Source organism: Peromyscus eremicus, chromosome 9 (genome assembly GCF_949786415.1).
Source record: "Peromyscus eremicus chromosome 9, PerEre_H2_v1, whole genome shotgun sequence".
NCBI classification, from domain to species: Eukaryota; Metazoa; Chordata; class Mammalia; order Rodentia; family Cricetidae; genus Peromyscus; species Peromyscus eremicus.
Window position 1 is genome coordinate 107,735,030 of NC_081425.1, and position 13,363 is coordinate 107,748,392.

At 41.4% G+C, this 13,363-nt stretch overlaps 1 protein-coding gene across 13 annotated transcripts in view; it reads left to right on the plus strand.

The window, feature by feature from the left end:
• Window positions 1-13,363, plus strand: part of Cadps (calcium dependent secretion activator) — a 456,343-nt gene that overhangs the window by 350,604 nt on the left and 92,376 nt on the right. For 4 of the 13 annotated variants that reach the window (XM_059274212.1, XM_059274215.1, XM_059274211.1 and 1 more), the window contains 4 exons: window positions 3,216-3,322; window positions 8,367-8,387; window positions 9,574-9,730; window positions 10,698-10,839. In XM_059274212.1, the coding sequence (XP_059130195.1) occupies window positions 3,216-3,322; window positions 8,367-8,387; window positions 9,574-9,730; window positions 10,698-10,839 (427 nt within the window). Of the gene's footprint in view, window positions 1-3,215; window positions 3,323-4,328; window positions 4,338-8,366; window positions 8,388-9,573; window positions 9,731-10,697; window positions 10,840-13,363 lie in introns of all 13 variants that reach the window. The other 9 variants (XM_059274221.1, XM_059274220.1, XM_059274219.1 and 6 more) reach the window with 4 other exon arrangements.

The window sequence follows — 13,363 nt, forward strand, 5'->3', positions numbered from 1 at the left end:
ATCAGAGGCTCAAAGGCATGCCTAGGCCAATATCAAGTACTGTAAACTTCTATTGTTCTGTTACTCGGCAGCTTTCTAGTTTAGTTGGCTTTTCTGTTGATTCAGTTTGGAATACGAAGCTGAGGCTCGGGCTCTCAGATGTGATGGTGTAGGTTTTGAGATACTTGGAAGAGAGCATTTATTCCCAAATGTCCACTTTTTTTTTGTCTGGCTATGTCTGACATATGCAACATTTTCAAATCTCAATGTCAGCACAAAATAACATTGTTGTTGCATAACATTCTGCATGATGGTTTTTCCTCTGTTATGAGCTTCAATTCCGTCATGTGACATGTTTCCTAAGTATATTGTATTTTCAGTTCTTTTCATCAGTGCTCCAGCTACTGCAAAACTGGGTCGGGTGAAATGTCACAGCACATTTCATGACAGCAGAAGTAACCACAAATCAGACTCATTTCTAAACACAAACTTTGTCTTGGCCTCTGGGGAAGGGGTTGCTGAAGGCTTTTACACAGTATTTTCTTTAAAGACAACATCGTACAGAATTCATGTCTAGTGTGGTTTTCACCATTTAGTTAGCCGATCAGCTGTTCAAATGAATAGGAAACAGTAGCTGTGTCACCAAAGTGGCTCAAGCTGCAGATATGATGGAGTCACAACTAATTAACAGTAAATGGAAGTCAGGCTACATGAGTTAATTGGCAGTCAAGTATTCTAGATTAAAGGCTCCTACCCCATTTACTTCAGTGGTTGTATGTTCAAGTCAAATTGCACAAGGTTTTATTAAACATACTGTCTGTATATATAACACACATCAGGCATACACATGCCTGTGTACATGTGCACACACTCAAAGAATGACTGCATGCACACGTACACATTATGTGTATCCATTGCCATTTAATGTAGTCAATCTAAAAGTCTTGCATAAGAAATTAAAAACAAATCTTCAGGCAGTCCTCACTTAAGCATCTTGGATATCTCAAAATTTTAAAAAGCATGTGTACTTTTTAGGTAAATGTGAATAAAAATACTGGTGGGAATTATTTTATTTCTGTCTCAGATGTCATGTACAGCCAGAATTCCCCTAGATCTGGTGAGTGTGCCATCCCAAAGGACAATGCTCTCTGTTTTGAAAATGAGAGATTTCAAAGATGTGGTCCAAGTGGGATTTCCTGCAGATCTGTATTATGTGCAGGCTTGTCTGGTTATCAGAAAATGTGTGTACATATGTGATATATGTATGTGGATGTATGTGTTGAATGGGTAATAAGCATAGGATGAGGAATTTGCAAATTGATGTGTAAATGTGAATATCAACTAATAAAAAGTAGTCACCTATGCATATTTACTATCAAAATGCAAATGCCTCGCTCTACATATATTACCCAAACATATATACACAGTATGTTTGTAGAAATGCCTGAAAGTCTATTAATGAAATTCTGATAGTCTACTAATAAAAATTACAAATAGGTCAAGTGTTCCCAAAACATCAATCTTGCCTCTTATTTTTTCTCCAAGTATTTTTGCCCTAGACCAGGAGGTCATAAGCTGTTACCCTGACCTCCCACATCTGTTGACTGGGTGTTGGCTGTCCTTTACCTAGCCTGCGAACTAACTTTCCCCAAAACTCCCACCCCCAAGCTCGAACTAGTTCCAGCCACTTTTTCACCTGTCTATGATAGAGAAAAAGATGATTCTATCGAGCACATTCAGAAAACCCATCTCCACACCTACAATTATCTAGTTGAACTGAAACTTTAAAATCTGATCATCTTACTTTGTCCCATTTGTCATCTTAACTCCAAGTTGATAAAACATTTCTTTTTGCATAGTGTTTTACTGATTTTGTTTTCCATTATTAAATTCTAAATATTAATGATGTGTGTCACCTAGGAAATACCTATCTTGTTTAATTAGCCACTTCCTATCCTTATATTTAAATACACCCACTCCAAAAACAAGTTTGTATGAAGTATTAAGAAATCTATTTAGGGCTGGGCGTTGGTGGCACACGCTTTTTGTCCCAGCACTTGGGAGGCAGAGCCAGGCGGATTGCTTTCAGTTCAAAGCCAGCCTGGTCTACAGAGCAAGATCCAGGACAGGCACCAAAACTACACAGAATAACCTTGTCTCAAAACCAAAAAAAAAAGAAAAGAAGAAGAAAAAAGGAAGAAAGAAAGAAAGAAAGAAAGAAAGAAAGAAAGAAAGAAAGAAAGAAAGAAAGAAAGAAAGAAAAAGAAAGAAATCTATTTAGCACTAAGGATGTAGTTCAACAGTAGGAAAATTGCCTAACATGTATAAGGCCCTGGGTTCAACCCCCAGCACCACGAAAAGGGGAAAACAATATGCAAAAAAAAATTTTATTTAACAAGACATATTCTGACATCCAGACTAAGCAGATTCAGCTAAGAGATGACACTGTACACAGTATGAGCTCAGCTCTGAGCAGGGTGCAGCTAAGGCAAGAGTTCTGTTCCCTTTTAGACTTGTTGAAAACAATTCTGTGAACTCACAAACTAAAAACAAAGCAAAGTGGGTAATTGTTGCAACTTTCCTGTTAAAATATTGGTTATAGTAGCCATGGACACACCCCACCAAGCACCCCCTGCAATAACCTATCCCCAACACCCTTTTAGTAATTCTGTCCTGCCTTCTACATAAACACTCAGAAATGGTTAGTTTGGCTTTTCATCTTTTCCCTGGGTGACTGAAACACAGTGGCCTTTGAACGTTCATTTCCAAAGTGAACATTGCAGTACCCAGTCAACATGCAGACCTGCAGAGAAAATCAATGCTGTCCTGTTGAACTGTGTGTGACCCACATAGAGAAGAAACACAGCACCAATCAACACAGAGTCTGGGAGCTATTGCCCCTTGACGGTGGGCAGAGCACAGTGTAGAGAGTGACATGAGGTAGTTCATGTATGCTGTCTTTAAAGAATGTCTGTATAAATATCACTCAATTGACACGGGCTCTCCTAGACCTCATTTTAGCTTTGTCTGCAATGGGAAGCTGGAGCACTGCTTTTCAGACTGTATCATTATGACAATGACAACAAGGTGGCTTTATGGTTTGCTCATTTAACATTTGCATGAAACTTTTTAAAGAAAATCGATAACCATTCAGAATTTCTCACTCACTGGTTCTATTGGCCACAAAACTAGCCTGCTGCTTTTGTTGACTCTTACCACAAATTCTTATACTCCAGAAAACGTAGGCCGCTTAATCACTCCTGCCAAAAAGCTTGAAGACACAATCCGTCTTGCTGAACTAGTCATTGAAGTACTTCAACAAAACGAGGAGCATCATGCAGAGGTGAGCAGGCTCGGTGGGAGATGTCACAGTGTCCCTTAGCTGAGGTTCCAAACACTGACACCTCCCACCTGGTTGTGAATGAGATCCCTTCACTCCCATTTGCTTTCACCTGGGCTTCTGGAAGGAATCAATAGAAGTTTCGGAAGGAGGCATCTTTAGAAGGTTGTCTAAACACCCGAGAGGAGGTTGTATGTTGTGCATTTCAGCCTAACTTTTCAGATGTCTCTCTGAACACAGGACTGAGGTGAGTGTAACACACGGGTCCGGTGGCTTCCGGCCTGCGCAAATCCATTATCCAGACGCACAGAATCTTTTTGGTCTTTTGTGGTTGTTCTCGTTGCCAGCACTGTTGTTTTGATTGGTTCTTTGGTGTGTGGACCACAGGTCTTTTTTTTTTTTTTTTTTTTTTAGGTTTTTTAGTTTTTTTCTGTATCTTATTCTTCTCGTACAGTACTTTTCCTTTTTTTAACCTTAGATTGCCTGGGTTGCCAAGCGACAGAGACAATAAGTCTATGTTGTTCGACTTGTCATTCCTGTGATGCAAACCCAGATAAATACAGCTTTCTTCGTTGTGTTTTCACAAACCACTATTAAAATGATTTGAAGTAATTATAAACTGAAGAGCTTCAAGACCTACTCCATGCCAAACCCATAAGGACGTAAACGCCCCAGCAGTTCCAGGGGCGACCTTGCGGACTAAGTTCTGGAACTGTTCCAAACCTGAACTTTACAGTCATCTCTCTCAACATAACCTGGTTTTAAAATTGCTCTGATTCTCCCTCTTCCTCTACATCAGTGTTTACAGAAAGGGGAGGAAAGGGCAATCCATAAAAGCAATTTCTCAGGCACCTAAAACAACCCTTCCCATGACTAAGAAAAAGCTGACAGATCGGTAACTGATATATCATACACTGTAAACCCAGCCATCCCAACTAATGCTGATTGCATATTGAAATTTCCTCCCTGTTTCTCTACTGTTCCGGTCAATCTTGGCTGATCGTGGCAGGGGAAAGAGGTACGTGATTCAACTGAATGAACCGGCCACCTGCTGTCATACTCTGTGCATGCCCTTCTAGTACCATGTCTTCTAATGGGATTTTCCTGGTGCCCCCGCTTTCTAACACTGACCCAAGGAATGTAACAGCAACTTCTAGTGGACTGCTTGTGACATGGGTGGCCCTCCAGAGCAGGGTAAATGTGGGGTGAATCCCTTGTGCGTGCATGAAGCAATTGATATACTTATGAGGACTGCGGTTACATCCTGACACACGCCTCCCACCTGCCTTGATTCTGTCCCTGGCCTGTCATAGTTTCCTATGTCCGTCTGTATTTACCTTTACTACAGAAGAGGAGTTCCAAGTTTAGTAACCAGTAGCTCCTCGGAGCGATACTAACCTTCCTCTACAGCTGTCTGTATGTGAGTCATATATACAGTATTTATATATAGAGAGAGTGTCGAAGAATCCTGAATTCCCTGAAGACCCTCACTACGAGGGGAAGACCCCGTGAGTGGGTGTCACTAACCCATACAGCACTTAGCAATGGACACATCCAGGAGGAAAGAGGTGCCAAGTAGTCCACCCAACCACACAAACCTAAGAGTAACTTCCAGGCACATGGAATGAAGTTGGGTTGAATTTTTTTTCTTCCACTCTTACTTTGTTTGATGTTTTTTTTAGATTGGGGGTTGGGGGTCAAGTGATGATAAGTTTCTTTTTTATGGGTGTCTTCAAAATCATCTCCAGGGACCTGAGGGACTCTGGCTTTGAGTGGTAAAGGCTTGACCAAGTTTCCGTATTTGTGAAGCCATGGATGTGAAGAGGATGTTTTCTCCCAGTCACAGCTGTGCACTTAAGTGAATAACAGAAGAAGAAAATGACAGACGTACTTGATTGGTAAAACAACTACTTTCTAAGGCTACTCCCAGATCGCAAAGAAGGCATATGTCCCTCGGCCACACCAAAGAGGCACCAAAGAAAACTTAATATCCCAGCACTGCAAAACAAAAACCATTTTTTAAACCCAAACTCCAAAGAAGGCATTTCTTTTTACCTTTCCAAAAAGTTTGCTTTTTTTTCTTAATGCCAATCATCCTAATAATCACTATCATAAAAGTATTTTCTACTTGCAGATTTGGAAGTCATGTAGGGCAAATAAATATGGCAACCTCAATCTTGCTCTCAACTCTGTGTTTTGAAGTTAGTAATAAAACCTTCAGCATATTTTAGCGTTCTGAATACTAAAATTATTTTAGTAAATTACCCAATTTAGTAAATTGGGATTATGTCCCAAATCAGTAACTTTACCCCATCACTACTTAATCAGAACTACCCATTAGGCCTCTTCTATCTGCTGACCCCTGAGCCAAGGAGTTTAGTGTTCTTTGAAGGATGATGAGAAATAAAATGCCCTGGGCTGTGAAGACTAGAGCTCAACAGCCAGAGCTTAGAATCCAGCTGGAGAAGACTGGGCTTGCATGCTAGCTGCTGCTGTTCATCATGTGACAGTCAGGGCTGCTGGAAAGACGGTGACATTAAACAAAACATCAGATATTGTGCCCAGCACATTATAAGCACTCTACAAAGTTTAGCTGTTCTTATATTAAAAAACTAATTCCCAAGAAATCAAAACATCTGCTGATTTAAAAAGAAAAAAAGATGAAGCCTAGATGAGAGGTACCTAATGCCTGAGAACTGAAGGGCTATGTTGGAAGGAGAGGGGTCCCTTCCCAGGAAGAGTGGGCTGGTCTTGGAAGGCACCCCACCCATTCTCAATTTTCATATACAGACAGTAATACCTGAAGCAGCTTGCAGAAATTTGAATTCTTGTGTCTGACACTAGCCCCACTCACTAGGGAGTTCTAGAACATTGGTCACTTTCAAAAGCTGCCCAGGGGATCCTTGTGTATAGCCAGGAGAGTAGAGCATAATAGAAAAGATTGACTTGATATATAATGCATTGTACAGAGTTTTTCTTCCTGAACAGATGAAGATTTATTTGCCCAGAACTCACTCTCTGGGTGTTCACTAAGCTTTGAAAAAAATTAATAATAATAATAATAATAATAATAATAATAATAATAATAATAAAGCACTAAATCATAAACGTGGATCTAACTGTTGTGAACATACTATTTGTGGACACCTCACAAATAACAGTGACAAAAGGATTGCCCCTCCCCCACCCCAGCAAAAACCAAGTAATCTTCTTTAAAGCTGTTTAAAATCCCAATATAATACACTAAATGTCCCGAGAGGGAAAAAACCCTCGTCGCCAAGAGTGCATCCTTTCTTTACTACTCACACATGCTGTATGTGGAAGCTGCTGTCACATTTTGCTCTCATATGCAGCAGAATTTTCTTCTCAGAACCTGGCCCCCTCACAGGCACACAAATTATAGCTTCATGTACTCCCCCTTCCTAATCTCTCTCTCTATGTATACGTATGTATATGTATATATGTATTGTGGTGCATAGAGGGGTACATATATACATGTTAGTTTGTGTGCAGAATATATAGTGTGTTCATTGTAGTGAACTGTATGCCCTGAAGCACACAGCTTTTGTCTTTGAGTAATAAAAATCCCCAGGTAAGTATTTACAATCCAGTGTGTAACTCCATATTGTCAATAGAAAAGGTTTCCTGAGACTTTAGGTGCCAGTGAACGTACATGACTTTGTGTGCAAATGTGGTTTTTCACCTGGAAGAGCAAACTGAAGATAAAGTCTAGCCTTTGCTCAGCCCAGCCGTGCACTGTCCATTTGATGAGAATTACCCTCAACTGTTTAGTTATCACTACCCTAGCTAAACTCTTTATCCACTTCTTAAAGAGTCAAGTTTGATTACAAGGTGCTACAAAGAAATACCTTGGCTTTCATTTCTTCCCCAGTCCCCTATTTAAAATCTCTTCATTCACTGCGCCAGCTTCCATAGTGATGCCACTGCGCGTTGTAGGCTCATGATGTGTCCAGGCTATGTGACTATTCCTGCAAAGACTAAGAGTCGCTCAATAATAAATTGCGTAGGACTCAGTTCTCCACAGAGGAGAGATACTGTGTGCCTCGTGGTCTCTTGTTTGCAAGTTTTTTAAATTAAACTTAAGAATCATATCTGAAGTCAGGTTAAGAATTTTCTAATTTCATGCATTTGACTGGGTTTGGGTTTGATTTGGTTTTCTGTCCACGTTCCCTGTCATCTGAGAACAAAGTTGTATATGGGAACAGACGACATTCTTCCCCAGACTGTCTTCTCGGCCACACCCTGAACATGTAACATTGGTCAACCAACTGAAGAAAAAGTGCCAGCCAACACCTGCTGTACCTTGTTAACTTTATAAACAGCCCAGATGAGGAGGGAAGAGTCAGCCCTATATAGGGTCAGGCTGAGGACAGGACTCTAGCAATCCCCCCATTCATCCCTAAATGGCAGCAGGCTGGAAATGCTCTGACGGGGAAAGGGAGGATTCCTTCCTCGGCTGGACTCAGTCCCAGGGTTTTCATCGCCGGGTGGTGAGCCTACGATAAAGTCGCTTTCCTTCAAGCCCAAATCTGTGATGACTCAGTTGCACCTATGGCTATTTTGATTTTTCTTAAGTAAAATATTTAGTATGATATCAGCACTCTATGGGAATTGTCAAGTCTTCTCTTGTAAGTTGGAGGCATACAATTCCTTTTCCCGTCCTTAGACCTACAAAGTTAAGTCTCCCACCTATTTTAACTGACAGGCCAATTTATCAACAATTACTTAGAAACTGGGGGAAATGTAAGCATTCTAATACATTCCTGTGCTAAACATTGGAGATTCCATGAATGCCGTTTACTTTAGTACCCAATTACAGGCTGTGTTCAAAAGCAATAAAATATCTTTTGCTAGGAAGTCCAACAGTTTCAGCCTTTGGCTCAGAGACCAGCATGCCCCTCGAATGCTCTGAATCAGTGGGGTTTTACTGTACATTACAGTGGGAACAGCAGGGGTCTAGTTCCAGCCAAGCCATCCTTAAATAATGGTACATGACTTGATTTTTTCCATTTGATTTGCAAACCAGCCACATGTTGATAAAGGAGAAGTAAGTAAAGTGAATCTCATGAAGAAGAGAGGTGGCCTCTGTCCTGCCCCCTAGCAGCTGTTAGAGTACCCTTCACTGTTCTGCCCCCTAGTGGCTGTTAGAGTGCCCCTCAGTAAGGAGTAGATCACAGAGGAGCTTGGCCGTTGAACAAACCCTTTCATGTATACAACTATTTCCATAATCATATTTCATATTTCCAAACGCCTTCCCATCTTTTTTGGTGAATGCTCCGGAAAGTGTTTCTAGTGTAAATACTTTACGGCACTGACTGGGGAGGTGGGGGCCAAGAAGAGGCTGGTGATGTTTGTTTTTCTGCTCTCTTTGAAATCAGCAAAACAGGGCCTGTTGACACCACCACTCATTCTGCATGCCCCCTGCCAGAAATGATTAGCCTACATGCATGCATGCCTTTGAATTGCATTCACATCCAGCCTAGGCTGATGTGAATGTCACCCTGAGACCCTGCACAATGATTTCCAAGGGCCCATGTGCATGAAAATGAGTTACTTCACTGATATTTTTTGGTTTTCAATGTACATATGTGTCTAAGCCCCAGAAAAGTAAGTCCTAACCTTGTTCCATGTTCTCTAGGTTTAGCCTGATATTTCCTTTAGACCACAAAGGTTCCCTACTGAGATAGACTTTTACTCAACAGTTGTGTAGGAATTCTAATAATGGTTTGCTTTGACTAAGTCTGATATAGGGGTAATGTTTCAGTGTGTAGGGCAGTAGGAGTCCCTGCGTTTGGATGAAACCATAGAAAACTAACTCCCAGATATGGAAATGTGAATGAACAGTAATTACAAATTTTCAAGACAGACCAGCAGAAAACCCATAAACACAGTGAAGAAACTCCCAAACTCTACACCTTAGAGCAAGAACCAGCCAGCAGCGATGGAAGAGCATGGCCCAAGCCTACTGAGTTATTGTAAATTGAGCAGAAGTTCCATAGCTGACACCCTGCAGTGGTGTCCTCTGACCTCCGGGTCAGGAGCAAGGCTTTCTACAGAGTAGTACCTGGGACGCTGAGAGGCCCACTCATATCCAACTGCTGTTCTCTTTACAATAAATGACCACGCCCCGCTGGATGCACAGTCAGTCTTGAGCAGTGAGGGTTGAAGCACACACCTTTCTCCCCACAGCGATACTCATCACCTCTCCGTTGTTTTTCTGCCACATTTCAAAGGCCTTTGCATGGTGGTCAGACTTGATGGTGGAGCATGCGGAGACGTTCCTGTCACTCTTTGCAGTGGACATGGATGCAGCATTAGAGGTGCAGCCCCCAGACTCATGGGACAGCTTCCCACTGTTCCAGCTGCTGAATGACTTTCTCCGCACAGACTGTATGTATCATCCTGGACTATTGGCTTTTCCTGACTAGTATGCAGATAAACAGGTTGCTAAGATGTCTTTATTCCACAGACTGTGAGTTAGACAAAGCTCCTCCTTGTTTTATTGTTACATACACATAACACACACACACACACACACACACACACACACACTCCATACACACATATATACCACATACACACCACACACACTACACACATATGCACCACCCACACACATATACACACACACCACACATACACATACGTAGACACATACATACCAAACATATACACCCCACACACACCACACACACACACACCCCACACACGTATATAACACACATCATATATATACATGCCACACACACACCACACACCACACCAGACACACACACACACACACACACACACACAGACTTAACTGTAGACAGAAGTTCTCTTGCCTGTCTTTATCAGCGGACCTCAAGAGCCATATGAGAAGAGGTATCCATTTCTTGTGTTTAATTTACTCTCTAGCAAATTAGTTAGCTTAACCTATTTCTGCATTTCAGTTTTTACCAGATGATACTTCCTAGATAAAAGATGCCTCTAGCCAACTAACCCCTGAAGCACTTCAGTGTTTGGTAGCAATGACAGCCATAAAGCAATCAGTCCTTCTTCCCGAGGCTGATGAGGGAGGGGAGATGACAGGGGATGTGTTTTCTTCCTGGTATGAGTAGGTAGAGGAGGGGTAAGATAAAACATTTACAAATGCTGTGGGATGTTACTTCTCATAAGAGTACACAAATGTGGCTCTTATTCACATTTCCCTTCCACACAGACTCAAGCATGAGCCTCGATGCTGTTTCTGTTCATTTTTTTCTTCCACTTTCCTTAGAAGCAGGGTGTTAACATAGACGACAATAAGCCCTGTGTATACACTGTACTTCAATAAAGTTGCTGGGGTTCTGACCATGATTTTGCTTGTCTGTTCTAGATAATTTGTGCAATGGAAAATTTCACAAACACCTGCAGGACCTGTTTGCCCCACTTGTTGTTAGATATGTGGATCTGATGGAATCCTCAATTGCACAATCCATTCACAGGGGCTTTGAGCGGGAGTCATGGGAACCAGTCAAGTAAGGAAACCTCTTTTAATACCATCGGAATTTGGGGACAAATGGCTGCAGAGTCATACAGAAATGGATTATTGGTGTCACATGACTATCATTGTTAGTATGAACAGAGAGTAAGCTTTGTTTTATTTCTTAATATGGTACTCATGGCTTTCCTGACTGAATGGGACAGAGAGAAGAGGTTAGAAGTGTGCTTTATTAATTGGAACCTTAGTGTCACAAAAGATATAGAAGGACTGAGGGATGTGGTGTTCTTTCTATTTATCTTACTCAAATGCTATTTCCCACAGTGTTTTTCATAAGGTCCCCAGGAGAGGGGAAGTGCTGACCACAATATACAAGTGTTTATTGGTTACACATCCTGCAGGTCAAATCATGGGGGATCCTGTGTGTTGTCAGCTGCTGGGCAGTCTCAGTTATTGAGTATGTCTGGCAGACCCAGTACTTCCTCTGCTATTGGAGGAGCAAGCTGTGCCTGTGAACTGCCAGGGGACCCGTCCCAGATCTCCTGGAAAATGACACTCTATGTGGAGGGTTTGTGATATGGTTTGAAAAGCTCTGGCAAAGCCTAGCACTGCCTTTGCCCTGTCAGACTCCATTTGTTTGGGCTCTTTCCCCTACTTCTTTAAGAAACTGTTTTATTATCTATAGCCCTTTACATCTTTGAGATCTAGCAACCTGGAACAAAACAGGGGGGTGCTAGCGTTTTTAGGAAACTCAGACAAGAACTCAAGAGACTTTCCTCAGTACGGAATCATTTTGTGCAGCAGGTTTATACCTTAATCCCCCTCTAATATCAATCTCTAGGCCACCCCGACTGACACAGTTCCCTCTGTTCCTTTCCATAGTTAAGTCCCAGGAGGATTGGTTTTTATTTGCCCAAACTGAAAGCAGGCTGATATCCCATAGCTCCTGGTTTGAAAGGAAAGAAAGGTAATAGGTCTGTTGACTTTTAACTGGGGAGTCTAAAACTTGATCCTTAAGAGGATAAGACATTCATTAGGGGATATTTATTTATTTATTGGTCATAATAATCAAGACCATTGTGCTTTGGAAAAGAGCTGTGAAGAGGAAAAGGCTTAAATGAGTGATATTCATGTTTTGAAAATAGCACTGGTCTTGAAATAGCATTTCCTTGCTTGGGTTTAACTGTGGAAGGTACTATTGCCAACACACAGGGGAGGGAAATGATACCACCCTTGGTTCCTACAGAGCCTTAGATTTGGGGTCTCATTCTACTGGGAAGGCAAGGCTTTGACTTCTAGGAACTTGTTTTCTCATCATTAAAAGTGATTCTTTAAAAAGTTCCTACCCAGGGTCTGAGACTTGTCAGGAATTTCTGTGAAAATGTCACTAAAGTCATTTTATAATCTGTTAACTTCTTCAGAAGCCAAACATATGACTGCTATTCGTTTGGAAGCATTCGGTGTTCTTAGTACGACCAGCAGTAAAGATAGAATCAAAATCACTTTCACAATTGGAGTCGTAGTCTGGGAAGGTTTTGGTGGGGATTTTTTTAACTGATGAAATTGAACTCGTGGATCCATAATTTAAAAGTCTGAAACTTTCAAAAGAGTAAGTGTCATGAGTCCTCACATCCACCTGAGAGCATAGACAGGTGTGGTGTGGATGTGGGTAGAGCTGAGGGGGCGGTAAGTAAATGTTTTTCTGTCCAAACTGTGCTATTGTTAGTCTGTGGTTCGTTCAATCCATATCAGACAGTCACACAGTCCATGCCTTTCTGACTATGTGGAAGTATTTGAAAAGGCCAAGTGAAACATAAGCTACATGAACATTCCTTTTAACCACACACAAATTAGCTGATTGTTAGACAGTACGAATGTTCTGTGGAAGTTCTGAGGAGCAGCATGGCGTGGAGAATACAAAGTAGATTGAGACGTGTGTATATGAAGAGAGACACACCTCCCTATTCCTCCAACAATGCAAAGAGAACAAGTGAGAATTTCCCCGACCACTTGCAGAGGACCTTCCCTCTTCTGTAAGCAATGATGCCTGTCATCTTGAATTTTTATCAAAAACAATAACAAAAACTCTTCCAGAGCCAGGTGGTGGCACACGCCTTTAACCCCAGCTCTGAGGCAGAGGCAGGTGGATCTCTGTGAGTTCGAGCCCAGCCCGGTCTGCAAAGAAAGTTCCAGGACAGCAAGAGCTGTTACACAGAGAAATACTGTCTCAAAAAAACTAAAAAAAAAAAAAAAAAAAAAAAAAAATCCAAAAATAACTCAGAATCCTTTCCATCAGGCTCATCCCCCAACTAAGAAGTGACTTGGGTAAATTTCAGTTGCCCAGTCCTCTAGTCTTCTCAATTTCTGCCACACACAAACACACACGTGTACACACATACATGCAGGGATGCATGTGCATGCACACACACAATGAATAAAAGAGATAAAAAGAAAATATGCAAAAGTTAGTATACATCTTTTATATTTCTTTTTATCAAACTATTTCCCTGTAAGGAAAAATAAAACTACAATTATTTGGACTTAATATAACAGAGATTATT